The sequence below is a fragment of the Schistocerca cancellata genome, chromosome 2, assembly GCF_023864275.1.
Source record: "Schistocerca cancellata isolate TAMUIC-IGC-003103 chromosome 2, iqSchCanc2.1, whole genome shotgun sequence".
In the NCBI taxonomy this organism is placed as follows: domain Eukaryota; kingdom Metazoa; phylum Arthropoda; class Insecta; order Orthoptera; family Acrididae; genus Schistocerca; species Schistocerca cancellata.
In genome coordinates this window covers 1,110,764,771-1,110,782,984 of record NC_064627.1, presented here as the reverse complement: position 1 = coordinate 1,110,782,984, position 18,214 = coordinate 1,110,764,771, and the positions used below count along the sequence as shown (strand labels likewise).

The 18,214-nt window shown below is 37.4% G+C and overlaps 1 protein-coding gene across 1 annotated transcript; it reads left to right on the top strand.

Annotated features, from left to right (window-relative positions):
- The first annotated feature begins 2,701 nt into the window (after positions 1 to 2,701).
- LOC126163132 (uncharacterized transporter slc-17.2-like) lies at positions 2,702 to 14,453 on the top strand. The gene is made up of 3 exons (XM_049920059.1): positions 2,702 to 2,832; positions 5,041 to 5,126; positions 14,198 to 14,453. The coding sequence occupies exons 1-3, from the start codon at positions 2,736 to 2,738 to the stop codon at positions 14,330 to 14,332; spliced, it is 318 nt and encodes a 105-aa protein (XP_049776016.1). The 5' UTR covers positions 2,702 to 2,735; the 3' UTR covers positions 14,333 to 14,453.
- Positions 14,454 to 18,214: the final 3,761 nt, after the last annotated feature.

Sequence of the window (18,214 nt, the reverse complement as noted above, 5' to 3'; positions counted from 1 at the left end):
AGGTAGTCCTGGGCATGTCAAAACATAACCACTGGCTGCCATTCTGTCATGCTTCCACATTGACCCATACAACTGATTGACAAAAACTCATAGAAATGGCCTGAAAGAAGTGTTCAGCATCATAACACTTTTCCCAGGGAAGCAGATAGTATTGGGATAAAGGAATTCACACTCAACAGACCTTCCAGGACAAAAAGACAGAAATTAATATGTAATACTATCCATTTTCTGTGTGTTACAAATAATGGTGTTTGCATGTTGTATAAATGCATCACATTGCATATTTTATCTCTATAGCTTCTAATATTTTCTTATTTCCTTTGAATGTCTTTTTAATACTGCATAGAGAAACCAATAGACCAGTAAAAGTAGTAGTTCAGTAACGTATCAAGAAGTACATAAGAAGAAGAAGTAAATAAGAGAGGTTTAAGACTGTAGATTACTTAGTCTTGTTTAATCTACTGTCGAAAAATTTTAATCCAAAACACACAGCTTTGAAGTATGAGCAAAAGTTTGGAACTCTGAATTTTTTATGGTTTGTTATTTTTTAAAACACATTTCTGCAGTGGTAAAGTTGAAATTTGTAATCAGTTCCCAAAATAGCATACAGCTTCAATGTTTCAGATCTTCTCTAACACTTACCAGGTCAGTATTATGCTTTGTTGTAGTCATATGGATCAAACAGTAATAGTCTTCAGAAAAGAATCACCCCATTTTATTATAAACAAAGACTAAAGTGTAATGTAGTAATTTTGCTCACAATTGAATGTATAATTGATAGACACATTTCCATTGCAGCTCCCTATACCATGGTGTAAAATTCTTACAAACTGGCCACTGATGGCAAATAAATTGCTTGCATGGGGCTGTATATGGGGACTGTCCTCTATTTTAACCCAAGCACCTACGTATTTCCGCAATGTTCATAGGTGGAGTGTCCAGAAGGTAATTATGTGACCTTTACGTGTTTGTTTACAACAGAAGTCTTTCATAATTATTAATACTCAGCAAGTGTACACTGAGTAAAACATTAATGGTTTACAACTGAGGAGAAACATGTGAAATAAATTATTTCTCTGGGAAGTATCCAAGTTTTGACATAGTTAATAAATTAATGAAAACTTTACAAACAGATTCAGCAGTGAACTTTTTGACATGTTTCCTCTTAAAGATTAGGATCCAGAATGGTCCTCTGTCTTTTACTTCCGTTACATCTACATGAGTTCTTTTCACACGAGAACTGAAAGCTTAAAACTTGCTACTGTTACCTCTAGATCCCCAAAACCTCAAAGTGGCTCCCATAAACTGTTGTGGCACAAACACCAAAGGGAAAGGACAGAGCAGAAATTATGGGTTTATCTCACTGCCAGGTTGTTTGTGGAATAAAGGTTGTTATTTCCTTTATCTGTAATGCACTTTGCAATACATTTTTGATAGTTTAACAGTGTGTACTAGACTTGAATCCTGTCGTATTGCTTTTATGTCCAGTATTCAACCGTATATATTCGAATCCCTCAGTTTGAAGATTGTGGATTAGAAACTTTAATTCAAACTTTAGGAATTATTTGACTGTCCTCTTTCCCCAATTTTAAAGGTATACACAACATTACATATTTGGTCAGTTGACATTCCATCACTTTCAAGCAAAGAAGATTCCTTAAATTTATTCCATTCAATATTTGTCCATACTACCCCTGATAAGCTGACTGCAGTATTGAATGTTTTATTGTCATCATACATAGAGGACTTTAGTAGCTCATCCATTTTTTCCAGATGTTCTTTGGTTTGTGCTATGAATGATTCCAAAAACTTCCAGTAGATTTGTAACTTCTTCCACATTATAATTTTTTATACAAACTTAACAGGTATGCTGATGTTATGTAAATGCATATTTGTTCCCTCTTTGGGTTGGCTTTCTCTGGTCTTCCCCATGTTTGTCGAATGATTTTAGCCATCTCAGTTGGTCATCTCTGTGACCACTTGCTGTCAAGTGGAAAGTTATCAGTTACTGCAGTTCAAAAGTTGGCAGGTTTTATAAGTAAGTTAATCTACTCTGTGTGTTGTTTCCATGAGATATTAAGTATTTTATTTACTGAAATAAAAAACTAATGGTGCAGTTGAGGAAAACTCTTAAACCATTGATTTTACATTAATTAAATAATTAATTAATCAATCAATTGTATCCTTTTCTTAACATCATAAATGAGAACCTTCATAGAAGTAGAGTCATTTCATTCAGTTGACATTTGATTTAACAAATCTTAATATACAGCAGGCTTATTAGAAGGAACTATTCAAAAATTTACATAGAATGATTTGGGAAATTTATGCAAAAATCCTGTTCTATTTGCAAAAAATTGTTATGAATGGATTCTTATCTCATTCCTTAGTAGAGCAATTTCATATTCAAGAATGAAAAGCATAAATAAAACTTTGTACACTATCTATCCCAGAATGAATAAATATTTTTTGGTACCTAGTTAACTTTGAACTGCATCAAATACACTTTTTTATTTTAAGTCTATAAAAGTTTGTAGCAAATGCAATAGATTTATACTATCATTGACTACTTTTGATGTCAAATAATGAGTAATTTATAATACTGCTTACCCTGTTTTATGTTAAATAGTGAGCTATATCATTGTATTTACTTTTCTTGCATTTCTCTGTTTCCAGTGGCAACTCTGCAAGGAATCTTCATGCTGGGGTTGGCTTTCTCTGGCTGTAACTCAATTATGGCCACTATTTGTCTCACAGCAGCTCTTTCTATGTGCGGCACTGAACCAAGTGGTTCTTTAGCTACGTACATTGATCTCAGCCCCAATTTCTCTAGTAAGTATACAACCCGAAGAATGGCACTTATCCATGGACTGGACATTAATTTAGTTTTTGCATGTTGCAGCTCAACTTGATGCAGTATGTATCAGTAGGTTTCAAAATAATACATTTTCTTTGTGTAAACATGGCTACACAATTGACTGATTTTTATTTGCCCTGTTAAATTACTTTCTGTACAAAGGGTGTATGGTAATGTTAGACAAATCAAAGAATAGGCGTATAATATTACATAGGTAAGAAGGATGTATCCTTCACATAATTACATTTTACAAACTATAATCTACAAAATTTGACACAATGTCTACTCAGATATTCATGTGTGAAGTAGAGGTTTTCAAGTAGAAATGAAATGAAATTAAAATCTGCCAGGAAGTTTTTTGAAATGAAATTAATTTGGTTTTCAAACTTCATGATCTGTACAGAAAATTTTGTAAATGAGTAAAAGAATTGTGAAGCTTTGTTAGTGCCTAATTTTTATACCACTCAATAAAACTTCTGAAAGTTTATTTATTACCCTTTTTGTTGTTGCAACTCTGTTAGGTTTAATTATGAGTCTTGCATCATCAGCAATGAGCACTACTTCTGCTTTATCAGTGTAAGAGAAAAGTTCATTCATAACAGCAAGAGCAACAGAGGTCGCACAATTGAGTGCTGTGGAATGTTGGTAGTAATTTGTTCCCAGTCAGAAGCAGCTCCATCATGAGAGATGCAGGAAGCAACATGAACCTTTTTTATGAGTTAAACATGAAGCAAACCACTGATTCATCTTGAAGCAGTACTGTAAAAGAAGGGAAAATAGGAGGAAGACCAAAGCTAAGACCTTCAAACGAGAAATAGCTACATGCCATAAGCTTAGAACATGGGGAGGTGTGCAGTTATCTGCTACACATGAATTTCTTACTGTTCACTCACAATTTATTTGTTACAAATGAATTACCCAGAGGATTATTTCATCAGATAATAGGCAGAAAAATTATGTTAAATAAGCTAAAATTTTGTCACCATCTATATGTGTTGCCTTTGCTACCCATACAAGCAGTTGTAAATGCAATTTCATTAACCAGTTTACCAGAGAACATCCATCTTATCACAACAAGCAAAGTCTCAGACAATATTTACTCTCACAGATTTTCTCAACTTTAAGTATTCAGTCACTTATCTGAATAACTTCCAGGAAATTATCATCTGACAATAAAGCATCACTGAATGTAGCAAAGCAGGTCATGGGATAGAAGTGCTATAATAGTGATATCATAATGAGAATATCTGCAAATGAAAAAGAAAGATACATGCAAGAGAAACCATGTTTTGGCAGACAGCATACAGTTTTCACAGTTTTTGTAGTAGTCACTGTAGACCTCAGCAACTGGAATCACTGACTATGTCTGTGTGAGGGTTATTCTTGTGTGAAGTTGTATAACTATTTCCGAAGGACTTTGTGACAAAAGTTTAAATATTTCAGTATTCACTTTCATTGTCTCTATGTGGTTAGTAGCAAGCTATCCTTTGCAGGTTGTTGTACTGGCATCCAGGATTTTAGAGTGATTTGATATGCAATGGATCCTTCATTACCTGAAAAGACAACTTGTTGCAGTCTCTATGGCAATAAAATTCCAGTCTGTGTAGGTGTGACATATGTTCCACACAAGTGATTGCCAATGATACGTTCCAATATTTTAAAAAACATTGAAACTGTGGAAACTAGTCTGAAGCTTGAAGGAGAATCTGTATCTTCTTTTTACACACCAGGAACATCTTAGATAATTTAACTACTTCAGGAAAATATTTTTGAAACATACACTCATTTCTGCAATGTGTTAAGTAGTAAATAATACAATTAGTTACTTGCTTATGTTGAAAAATCTGTCATTTGCCACACTGTCTGGTGATTTTCAATTATTTGCTATATTTAGCATTAAAATAAATGAAATCTCAGAGAAATTAAACATATTCATATTATTTGATGAGCTAAAATTGTTTTAATGCGCCAGAGAGCTTCACAAATGCAGTTAAAATGTCTATATATTCCCAGTGTTGCCAGTTTACTGTCAAACTTCTTTGAAAAAATTGTGGAAAAGCAGTGTTTGTCAAATAATTTATTCTGAATTTAGACAATATGTTTGAAATCTTGTGCAGGTTTCATTCTTGTAACAGAAGTGAAGTGTTTGCCACTGGAAGTTTACTTTGTTCTTCTCCTATTAGGTGTACTCATGGGCATTGGTAACATGGTTTTTGTGACTCCAGGATTTATGTCTGCTGCACTTGTTGGTGCTCTAACTTACAAAAATGTGAGTTATACTGTTTCTGACAATATCTGATAACTTCAGGTAGCTGACTTTTAATAATGCTTTTGAAACTTAAATTTTGGCATGTAGGAAACATGTTGATATGAGAATCAGTGCCCAGCAATATCTTACACAATTTTCTATTTAAAAGGAACATGCTTATAATGCAAACTGAAATTTATTTATTTAGCTGCATACTATAAATGACTTAAGATAATATCAGTGTTGGATGTTTATATGGCTGACAAATTATTCATTATATATGAAACTAGACTCATCCATTGAGAATGAAATCTAATACTGAACATTCTCCAGAGTTAACAGACAAAACACACACACACACACACACACACACACACACACACACACACACACACACACTGATATGACAGACAAAACAAAATACATTTTTAGCATTAACATCCCTATTAAATGACTTTGTCATTAGCTTCTCCATTCTTACTATCAGTGACAATAGGCATATGAATCTTTTAGTGATAACTGATACTTGAGGAAATGAGCCACAGGAAAAAAATTAATGTTTATGAGATAAAGTAAACTTCACTTATTTTGAGCATAAGACACAAGTTTTATATATAATGGAGAGAGCATTTACATGAAGTAATATTACAATCAAGACCTTGTAGTTGCCCTCCTGTGGCATAAATTTAATATTGGTGTATGTGGAAGCCCTTAGGCAACAACTATAATTTCATTAAGCACAAATTATTTACAAATAAATCTCAGATAGTTGCATTTCCTGACTCTTCTGGAAGTAAACAAAACAAAAACTTTTGGAGTGGATACCGCTTGTGCAATACAGCTCTGTGAAAATTTGTTGACTAACTCACACATTACTGCAGGAGCACACTGCTTGTGATTTCAACAGAGAATCACTCAAATACTCTCAGTGCACCCACATGCTGTCATCTCATTCACTGAAAACACAAATGCCAGAGGAGTACTGTGTGAAGACAGTACCACATTAGGCACACAGGCAAGCCCATGAGGTAAACAATGGTTGATGGTAGGCAACAAGTCCAAAGTGACAATCCAGCAGTGCAGAGGCATCATCAGTAGATACACCACAGAGCTCGTTGTAAACATCAGCTGGTGGCATGTGAGGTCTGTGGCAGCCCTTGTATTGGCTACAGGTGTTTCACCAAATGATCTGGTGTGGGTGAATGTAGCCTTCACCACTGTGTCAATCTCACCAGATGTATGTATATTTATATGAACAGATCCCTCAATACACCTGGTGGGATTACAATATAAGCCAAATATACACTTTGCATCCTTGAGTTTACAAAATGTGAGATAATTCTAATAAATAGTTCAATGAAAATTTCTGGACATTTCCAATAGATAAAACATTTATTGAAACTAGTTACTGTGAGAAAGTGAGTTTGGGTGGGACTACCAGAGTCAATCAACATGAATTGACAACAGCAGGAGTCTAGATAATCATTGAAATGCATGGACCATGAGCTGCAAATTTGCTATGTTCTACATGATCAGATGGCAAATCTCAGTGATACTGAATTAGACATGCTTACTATTATGACTCTCTAGTAAGCTGAAGCAACTTACTGTGACTTTTTGTATGGAATTACTTGAAAGGCTGTGTGTTAATTTCTTTAATGTTGCATGATTTTGGACATCTGTGAGAAGGGAATGGGAAACATATAATTGATTCCCTGTTTCTTGGGGATATCTAATGGCAGGTGTAAGGATGCTTTATGGGTTTGTTGGACTAAACAGGACAGCTGCATTGTATCTGCTATAAACCATTTTGTAGATAAGATTTCAGCCTCCATAGACAACTGACTACATACCACAAGAACCTTTTGTAATGTGAACCACTCCTTGCTACACTGTAAACTGGAAAAATATGGAATTAGGGTCACTGTATTAGAATGATTTAAGTCCTACCTAACCAACCAAAGACAAAGAGTTGGGTATATCATTAAAGAGAGGAACTTACACTTCAAAATGGAAAACCATTACACAAGGAGTACCAACCCATGGTGCTGTCTTAGACCCATTCTGTTTCTGTTTTATGTAAATGATCTACCACTTAATGTTGAGTGTCACTCAGTGTTATTTGCAGATGGCACATCTGTAATCACTGAAAGTACAAGTACTAACCAGATTCCTCACACTGTATTAAATACTTTAGAAAAATTATATACCTGCCTTAATTTAAATGGATTAAAATTAATCATGAAAAAGACTCAGTTAATGCAGTTTAAAACAAAACAACCAAAATACTCATTAGAAATATATACAATGCAGGGTGAAGAAAACCATGTCGTCCACTCCTATAAAATGTGAGCATAGTAAGTATTCCCTCACTATATATCTATGAGCTGAGTATCTTTGTACATAATAATCCTAATTTATTTGTAGAAAATAATTTCCAGCATGATTACAACAACAGAAATCAAAATAATTTTATGCTGCCTACCTGACCAATTAAAACTTCATGCTCAGGCTCCACAGTATATGGATATGAAAATTTATAACAAAGTGACAAGAAGAGAATTACTCAGTATAAATTTAGAAGCACTGAAAAAATCCTTATATGAGAAACCAGCGCAGAACTGTTACAATTCAGTAGGAGAATTCATGAAGGCAACTTGAAAATCTGAGCAGGAGGGAGCAAGTACTTAGAACTATTAATTTTTAAAATTCTGTTACTTGTTAAGAAAAGATATTAGTTGCATATTAATTACATATCCAGTAAAGTATGTTATATTAATGACGTTACAGGAAATATTGAAAACCAATTTTTGTGTTTTGATGAGTCTCCTACATGTTACGTCAGTGACTTAAAATTGTATGTTATGAGATGATAAACTTTTATTCTATTATATTCTATCCTATCTGACATTTGTACAATTTGCTGAAAACTTGTAGAGAGAATCTATATACAGATGTGTGTATAGTGTTTTGCGGTGTCTTGTAATTGAGGGAATATGGAATAGTTGTAGGTAAACAACTAGAATTCTCTCAGATACAGATTTATTCACACTTAGCTTCTACACAGATACAAGTCCGGAGGCTAACTGCTATTAGCGTCCAACATCCTGCCCAAAGCCGTCTCCTCAAAGATAGCACACTTACGCACTGAACAAATATCGATATTTATGGCGCTTGGCGCTCTATATGCCACATAGCGCCCCCCCCCCCCCCTCCCCGCACAGTATGGAGTACGTCCCTGTGAATGAGGGGGGGGGGGGGGTGAGAAGTTAGGAAGGTAACGTACAGTTCTTCTGCGTCAGGCGGAAGCAGTCGACTGGTAGGAGACCTGGGGGTGAAACCCGGTACATCGACGGCGAAGTCAGCAAGCGACACAGGCGGCTGAAGACGACGTCCCGTCCTGGAGTGGAGGTGTAGCACTTCGTCAGCTGGCAGGCGGAGAATCACCTTGCCAGAAGGCCTAACAAAGGCATGCAAATTGCCACACGCAGCACTTCTGCTCAATTTAAAGCAGCGCACCACACGAGATTATGCACTTCCTCCCTCAACATTGTCACACGCGAGTACCACACACACCGTATCACCATCTATGACAACAGATAATTTATGTATGTCATCAGGGTGTACATGTGTTGTAAATTCTTGGGTGGCACCTGTACGAGCAATGGTAGGTAGGCAGGGAGGTGTGGGAAAGCCATGGCAGGGGGAAGCATCTGCTAAGAGGGGGGTGACAGGTGCACTGGACTGCGCAGGAGACAACCTCTGGCGATCAGCTGACAGACGAGGGAGCGTGACCAAAGGCAACGAGGAGCCAGCGTGGCTTGAATGGCGTGACAAAGAGCTGTCACACTAAGATGGTAACACAATGGTAGAATCCGAATGGTTGGCAGTTCGACTGCAAGAGCTGTGAGGAGTGAAATCCCGAAAAGACTGGCCACTCGAATTAGATGAACGTGGAGAAGGAGCAGTGCTCGGCAGAGAAGCACGCTGTGGAGAATCAATACCCGAATGCATGGTATGGGAAGATGGATGGCCGCTTGAAGCAGGAGTAGGAGAAATAGGGGCAGAATCAGGGAGGTTCACCTGAGGCTCAATGAAAGCTGGTTTCACTCGGTTGAGTGAGACCGTGGTTACAGAGTCTTTTATGAGGAGATCCATGTTATTCTCAGAGCGTTTAATGACCTTGTAAGGACCTATGTAGGGCGACTGAAGTGGGGCTTTGACTGAGTCATCTCTGAGAAACACGTACTCACAAGAGTCTAGCATGCACGGTACGTACACACGCAGAGGTGTAAGCAGCTGGAGGTGGCGGCTGAATTTTGCTGCAGTGCAAGCGCACCCGCTCGAGAAGTGAAGGGAGTTCAGAGGGCCACGGAAGTGTGGTGGGAGTGACTAATTCTCCAGGCAAAACCAGAGGTTGGCCATACACAAACTCAGCTACGGAACCCTTGAGGTCTTCCTTGAAAGTTGCACGAAGGCCAAGAAGCACGAAGGGCAGTGCCTCTGTCCATAGTGAGTCATGGCAACGCAGGGCAGACTTTAAGGTGCAATGCCATCGCTCAACAAGCACATTGCTTTGGGGATGGTATGCAGAAGTATGAATTTTGACAATACCACACATTTTACATAGGTCAGAGAAAACTGAAGACTCGAATTGTCACCCCTGGTCAGTGGTGAGGTAAACAGGTGAGCCAAATCTAGAGATCCACAAATCTAAGAATGCTCGACTTACTGTCTCAGAGGTAATGTTCAGAATAGGCACAGCCTCAGCCCACCGAGTCATCCTGTCAATAGCTGTAAACAAGTAACGGAAACTCTCAGAGGGGGGCAAAGGGCCTACGAGGTCGACATGAACATGGTGAAACCGGCCTGGCTGTTGGGCAAAACAGCCAAGGGGTGGGGAAGTGTGCCTGGAAACTTTTTTCTGTTGACACAACATGCATGTCCTTGCCCAAGGCTGACAGTCGCGGCGCATGTCTCTCCAGACAAACCGTTCAGCTACCAGACAGGTGGAAGCTTTGACACAGGGGCGTGCTAATGTGTGTAGTTTGTCAAAGACCTGGCATTGAAGGGGCTTAGGAATGAATGGCCGCAACATACCAATCGATTCATCACACCACACTAAGTCAGATATGCCAGAGAAAGTAGAGCGTACTGGTTGGAGAGAGGAGCTGTGGTCCGAAATTAACTGCATGGTATCGGGGTCTGCCGATTGCAACTGAGGTTGGTCCGTTAGGTCAATTAAGGTTGTGACAGCACCAACATGCGAGAGAAAATCAGCAACCACATTGTCCGCTCCTCGGATGTAGCGAATGTCATTTGTAAATTGCAAGATGTAATCAATGTGACGAAAGCGTCGTGGGGGCAGATCAGCCGCAGGATTTTTTATGGCAGGAACTAACAGCTTGTGATCAGTGAGCACATAGAAATCTCGTCCCTCAACATCAGTTCTGAAGTGTCTTATGGCCTCATAAACTGCAAGTAATTCTCTGTCGAATGCTGAGTATTTCTTCTATGCTCGAACGGTGTGAGGATCGTAGTCAAAATGTGCATTCTCATTGACGTGGTAGCTCGGAGAGAAGCCACAAGTACTTAAGTGTGTTGGTGAATGTCCATTATGCACACAGTATTCACTCGACCATGAGTGGTGGGGCTGGTTGTAGATGTCGGAGTTATTACTGTCCAGCACAGAATTGTTGACTTGATTAGATGCAACACAAGGATCCCACACACGTCCACTAGCATGCACACTTGGTGTGATATTTGCTGTTTTGTGAGCATTGAACACCTGTTGACTAGCCGGCACGGAAGGATACACACGTGGCTGGAACTGATTCGAGTTTGAATTTACTACTGGATTTTCCAAAGTAGCAAAACCTCGCTCGACGCCACAAACTGTATTGAATTGTGCGTTCGACACAGGAGTAGGAATGTTCCGACCAACACTCTGTGGAGAACACGTGGGAAGGTCTAGGCTAACAAAGCCAGAGTCCATGACCGTTGGCGGTTGGAAGAAACTGTCGGCACTCAATGAATTCCACTGCATGTTCTGGCTGAAGGATTCCGAAGATTCTTGCGGCATGTCCACTACGATGGCAGGAGTGCTGGAGAGATGTTGCTGAAATCCGGGTGGCGGTCAGTGCTGAAAGGCCATTGTCTGGAGCTGACCAAAGGCAGTTAGCATCCAACATCCTGCCCAAAGCCCTCTCCTCAAAGATAGCACACTTACACACTGAACAAATATCAATATTTATGGCGCTCTACGCCACATAATCTTGGCACATCTTTGTTCTAAAATCTTTGAGGTTCTGTGAAAAACATTATATCTAGTGAATGCTGAGAGTAAGGAAAACACATTTTATCAAGATAATATTGTAAAGTCTTGGGCTGAATGCAAATAATCGAAGTAGATACATTAATCACACACCAAATAGCTGCTGTATGGAGCTAACAATATTGAAATTCCCTCTCTCTCTCTCTCTCTCTCTCTCTCTCTCTCTCTCTCTCTCCCCGTCTCCCTCACAGTGTGTTTTTGTCATTTCATTTCTAATTTAGGAAGAAATACCAGAAAATAAAACTTTTTACAGAGGTTGCAGAAGTGACAGGGAAAGGACTGTGAGTAAGAGAGCAAGAACATGAGTGAAATCCATTGCACAGGAAAGATTTTGGATGACCTCTTCATTACAAAAATTCTCTGTTATGTTTACATACGTTTTCATTGTTTTTCAGGGAAGAGTAACCCAAACATAAGCACTAAAAGCTGGACAATGTTGGTCCACTTGCAGTGGCCAATAAGAAATGATATCTATATTCCTTATACCCATTTTTTAGTCTGATCTACTTTTTAAAACATTTGTGTTAACGTGGAATCCTGCATGAAAATAAAACAGACAATTATTGATCATATGTAGTAAATGTTAAGCAACAAGAGTAAAGAGAAGATGTGAGAATTCTACTAAGGCATCAAACTCTTATTCTGCATTAGGGTGATCTCTCTTGTACCCTTACAGACGCAATGTACATAGACTACACATATGCAAATGTATACAAAAAATCCTTTCCTGCAGCTTGCAATCTCTGGATGTTAAATTTATTATTAACCATTATTTCGCCTATTACCTGCTCCCAAACCCAGTCTGAGCAACTAAACCACAATCATAGCCATGACTTCTGGTACATTTGATTACACTCTGAGGTCACAAACATGATGTTGAACATCATTCTCATTTCCTCCAGGCTTGTATTCTGCTGACCACTTAATCTAAATAGTATTTTTGTTCTTTATTGTACCACAAACTCTTCCAAATCCTTGCCAAGAGACTCATATACTTGAACACAATATGAAAAATTTATTCCATATGTCTGCCCACCACTTTCAGTTCCAGAATTTTTACTGTTACGTTCCAGTGCATCAGGTAGTTATGAAGCAGGTCAGCCTCTGCCATATGGCTGTGACCACTAACCACCTGACCACTCATGTGAACAGTCACTAACAAACTATAGTGAGAGACGAATTCTACCATTTGTATGCCATGAATGCTGCTCTCCTCTTTAGTTGATGTCACTAGCTGTTTCACAGGTAATGCCATTCGGACCTTCATCTCCAAAGGGCATCTTTTATTAATTGATTAAGTGGAAACTATCCACCTAACAGTCTAAGTTCTGCTAACCTCACGCTTCACTTGTCCTTGTCCTTTTCCTACCTCTCCCCATTCCTACAGCTCCTTCCATGCTCTTTTTCTCAATATTGTCCCTCTCTCCTCCAGTTACCTTCATATTTCACCCTGAACCTTATTTTTAGTTTTCTTGTCACATTCTGTGCATTCTTTCTCGAGGCAGGTAAGGAGTTAAAAGCAAAGAGTGAATAGGACATTGAATAATTCTATATTTTTGGAGTTAGGTTTGTTAGTACAACAATCAACAAGCTTCCAACAGGTCATCAAATGGGATGTGTTCTGGGAGTTGTTTTTACATACTGTCCTGGAATTAATCTTATTTATGATCCATACATTTTCTTGCAGATTGTTGTTTTACATAGCTTCAGTAACATTTGCTTTCCATCTACAGTTATCATATGTTAAAGGATCACTTGTGCTTGTTTCATTCACTAGAAGGGATGAAAAAAACATTACTTGCTTGCTTCCATTTTAAGTAAAATTGATCTAATTTGCTGTCTTAGTTATTACATAGTATGAATACAGAGGGTAGTTAGTGTTGTAGTATATTATTTAGTTCCTTTTACATAAGAGGTCATTGATGTTTCATACTATACAAGAACTTTTTTTCAGCATCTCGCAATCTCTTCTGGAACATTTGTCATTGTATGAATAACCTACTGTGAATATTGTTTCTCTCTCCTTTGAACCTTCTATCACTTCCATTAGTTTGGTTTGGCAATGTTATTAAACTTTGTTGTTTCTTAATGCACATTAGTGAACTGTACCACTTGGTCACATTTTTTTAGTAACTTTGATGGTATTGATAGTACACATACAGTACATGTAAGATTACTGTGCTGGAGAAGGCAGCCACACCATATTTGATTGACAGTTCTGTGGCATGAAGTGTTCTCTTTACAGTACACTTTCTGTTGTTTTGGTCATTGTCAACAGTTACAGTTATCATAAATTACAATTAACACCATCACTTAATTTTATAAAGTATTTGAATTCTGTGTGAAACAGAGACAAACACAATCTATAAGCTGTGTAAGCAAAATAGCTTAAGGGAGAAATGAACTTCTGTATGTTTTTAAATTAGGCAGTTAGAATAGATCATCATGTTACACTGCATTGTAGGCTGCACCAAATATGTTAGACACAAAACTTAGTTAGGCTTACATTCAGTTTTTTTATAATGTGTGACTGACATTATATTTGGATGATGCTGGGATTAATAATATGGATTTCCTGGGGAGTAGAATAATACATATATTAGAGAGAGAAACCTTATGGCAATGTAAAAGTATTTCTTAAAACAAGTTTCTTAAGTTCCTTTACAAAATTCCTGTTATTAAGTCTTCTGTAAGGAGCTGCATTAAGACATTTATCAAAAGTAAATTTCTGGCTAATGTGAAGAATAATTTGTTGCAGCAATCATCTGAACAGTGGAAGAAAGTTTTCCTTATATCAGCAGGCATCCTTTTAGTTCCTGGCTTGCTACACCTTCTTGCATCTTCATCCAAAGTACAAGAATGGAATTTCCAAAGTCAGTGGCAAAAGAAATGAAAGATGGTGTTTCTGGAAAGGATGTGGAAGCTCAGAAATGTCTCACATCAGACTATGAAAGTGAAGATCATTAGGATTAAGAAGAAGAAAACAACCATAGACTGTGAAAAACAGTTACTTAAGCAAGTTCATAAATATAAGACCATTATTTTATTGTTAATTTTTATACACATGCACCTAAGATGTTTAACAAACACCATTTTTACTCAGCCATTTTATGGAAAAATATACCTGTAAGGTAAGTTTTATAAATATCTATGCTATTTATTTATTGACCCATTATGTTCTGTAGATTCCATCATATGGAGAACCTTTGAAAATGTGGAGTCAAGTTAACTTTAACAGGTAGAAGCAGTCACTGCAGATTACTACCATAAAATACACTAACAACCACTAAAACTTGTGGCTGTTTCTTTAATGGTCAATATTGCTTGGAGTAGACCTGATTTTTCCATGTTTGCTCTTCCTATACCTTGTTAAATAACCCACCTAAATTCTTTCAAATTAGACTACAGGCTATAGATCTACATTTGCATCTACAGAAATAGTCCGCAATTCACATATAAGCGCCTACCATCAATCCTATATGGTAAAGATCCCATGCTGCCAAGCAATTCTGTAGCAGAGGTCAGACAAGCATAGCATAGGCAGTCTCTTTAGTGGGTTCACTGCATCTTTGAGCATTCTGTCAATAAAACACAATTTTAGACTCAATTTCCTCATGGCATGATCTATCTGATCATTCCAATTTGAAGTTGTTTGTAGTTGTTATCCCTGGTATTTAGTTGGATTTACAGCCTTTAGATTTGTGTGATTTATCGTGTAACTAAAATTTAATGGATTTCTTTTATAATTCATGTGTATGATCTCATGCTTTTCATTATTTAGAATCAGTTGCAACCTTTCAGTTCATACATGTACCTCACCTATTTTTATTTATTTATTATGTTTTTTATGAATCCATATTGTAGTGAACTAGAAGAATCTTAGATGAGTCAGAGCTACGTCCATACAGAGATACAATAAACAAATGTACAATTGCAAAAATGTAGCAAATTGGTTAGTAAGCTTAAAAGTTGAAGTAAATTTAATAATGGATAGATCAAGTAACATGACAAAAATTATTGAGAATAACTTAGTTTAGAAAAAAAGAATATTTGTATATTGGGCATCCACATTAAATTAGGAAGATGAATTATGGCTAACACATTATAAACAGAAAGTCTCAAAATACAACTGCAAATGACAATATAAATTTACGAAAATGACCACTGATTAATCTGCATGTACTCATCAAGAAAGAAGAATGATTTATCCATAAGGTATTTTGTTAATTAAGACTTGAATGTAGATGCGACATTAATGAGGACTTTAATACCTGATGGAAGAGAACTGAAAACTTTTGTAGCACAATGTTGAACATGGTTTTGCACAGGACTTAGGTGTTTTAGAAACCAATGTAGACAATTTTTAAACCTTGTACAGTAATCAAAGTGTGCACTATTAGATCTAAGAAGAGTATGGTTATTAAAGACAAAAATTATCAAAGAAAATAAGTATGGATGTGTGACAGTTAATATTTGGAGCTTATGGAATAGGCTTGTGCCAGGATATCTTGGATGAATGCTGCTTATGATTCTAACTACTCTTTTTTGTGCTATAAAGATTCTTTTCAGCTGAAGTTTGATTATCCCAAAAAGTTATACCTTATGACATGATGGAGTGAAAATATCCAAAGTAAGCAACTTTGATAGCATGAATATTACCAACAGGACTAATTACTCACAGGGCATTTGTTGCCACACTGAGTCTTTTTTTAAAGTCTCGAACATGCCAAGACAGTTTATCTTGCTATCAATTAGAATGCCCAGGAACTTAGAAAATTCACTATGTAATATATTTTGATTATCACAGTTCAAGTAGATTACTTCAATTTCTTGCTGGGTTGCATGAAATTGCATATACTGAGTTTCTTCAATATTTAGAGTTAATCCATTAAACTAAAACCAATGTAAAATGTCTACAGCATAGCACCCCAAGTATAGGGAGGGCCCTAAGAGCCATGATGGTGTGCGAGTGGGTCGTGGACGCATTTGGGAACCCAAGAGGATGCAGAGAAAAGTAGCTGCAAAGGTAACAAGTTCTCTGCTGAAACATCTGCACTGTGCAGTACCCCGCATCAGTGGCTGGCTGGCTGCTTATACAACCGGCAATGCTGACAGAGATTCTCCACAACATGCTGGCAGCCTTATAGAGTCAGCCAGCTGTACAGAGCCCATGCCAGAGGTGCATGTACCCAATGAGCCACAACTGCTAGAGATCTAGGAGGCATCTAGCTGCGTCATGGTGAGGGATGCTCACCATAATGAGACACCTGTCCTGTGATGGCACAGGGAGTCATCCTCCACCCCTTGGAATCAGCTGTGCCATTGAAGTTGACCAGCATGGCCAGATGCACCATGGCACTAAGTCTGGGAGGAATTGGGTGCCACTAAGTCCCTTCCAAAATGCCCAAATGTAAATTTTCAAATTCTAAAATGACATAATTAGTAAAATATTCCAGTTTATTAAGCTGTGGTCAGATGTGTTTACCACTAAAACTCAACGTTACATCCCCATCTGTGGTGGACATGTTTCCATAACACGTGTGTGTAACATTGTATACGTGACATTCAAGAGAAGTGAAAGCATTTATTACTAGCTGTTATTTATGCTATATGCTGTGAATGTCGTCACAAGTGCTACGCTAGTATTTATTTTCTAGATTCTGTAGTAAGTTCGGCATAATTTAAAGTGTAAACTGTTCTTGCGATGGGTCATAGCTGTTGTGTACCAGGATGTAAATTCAATTATGGCAAAACATACGATACCTCAACATTTAAGTTTCCCAAGGAAACAGCATTGAGGAACAAATGGATTAAACTAATTCATAGAGATAATTTTGAAGTGAACGATAAAGCTGTGGTATGCATTAAGCATTTTGAGCCTAAGTTTGTGGTTAGGGAAGACATTTTTCCTGTGGAAAATAGTGAACCAATACGTGTGCCACGAAAAATACCAAAACTAACAAATGATGCAATTCCATCCATCTTTCCTAACCAACCTTCTTATCACACAGTACCAGTTCCTAAGGAAAGAAAGAATCCTGAAGATCGTGTTCAACAGCTACTGGAACGTGATGAATGTAGTTTCAACAAGTGGTGCGAAAATGACAATATACTTGACTTTTAGCATTTTAAAAGTGAAGTGCAGAAAAGGAATGTTTGTCCATTTACAATTTTAGTGAAGGATGACTATGTATCTTTCATTAAATTAAAGGATGATTCAGTCAGTGATGTGCCATTAGTTTCAGCGTGCTTCAAGATATCAAGTTCCTTGGAAGTAAAAGCGTTTCACAAAAATGTGTGTTTGCCTACAGAAACCTTGAAATGGATACTACAGTCTGGGGACGAAATTTGACAATCTGGTGAGTCACCTAAATGGTTTCACAGATAACTCTACTGGCACCATTGACAAGATTATAATTTTAGTCAGTGTTCTCAAACAAGCACTGAAAGCTGGTAGTGATTTTGACGCTGAAATAGCACCTAAAATAGAATTTGTTTTGGAGCAATTACAACTTGCAATAACGAAGCAAAGTAGATATTCTCCTGAACTTTTGATATGGGCAGCAACCATTTGCTTTTCATTTCCTGGTGCCTACCATCACTTGAGAAAAACAAATGTGTTAACATTACCTCATCCCGTCTATTTAAGGCAGTTTCTATGCAAAATGGGTCCAAATACACCTTGTATTGGTCCATCACAGGTAGCTTTTTTAAGAGAAAAAAATAAATTTCTTCAGGGAAGTGACAAGGTAATTTCAGTGATGCTAGATGAAGT

Excerpts from the sequence above, each read along its gene's own strand:
- LOC126163132 (XM_049920059.1), top strand. The coding sequence starts at position 2,736 with ATGGCCACTATTTGTCTCACAGCAGCTCTTTCTATGTGCGGCACTGAA. Across the intron at positions 2,833-5,040 it reads TCTCAGCCCCAATTTCTCTA|GTGTACTCATGGGCATTGGT; the intron begins GTAAGTATACAA and ends TTCTCCTATTAG. Across the intron at positions 5,127-14,197 it reads GTGCTCTAACTTACAAAAAT|CAATCATCTGAACAGTGGAA; the intron begins GTGAGTTATACT and ends AATTTGTTGCAG.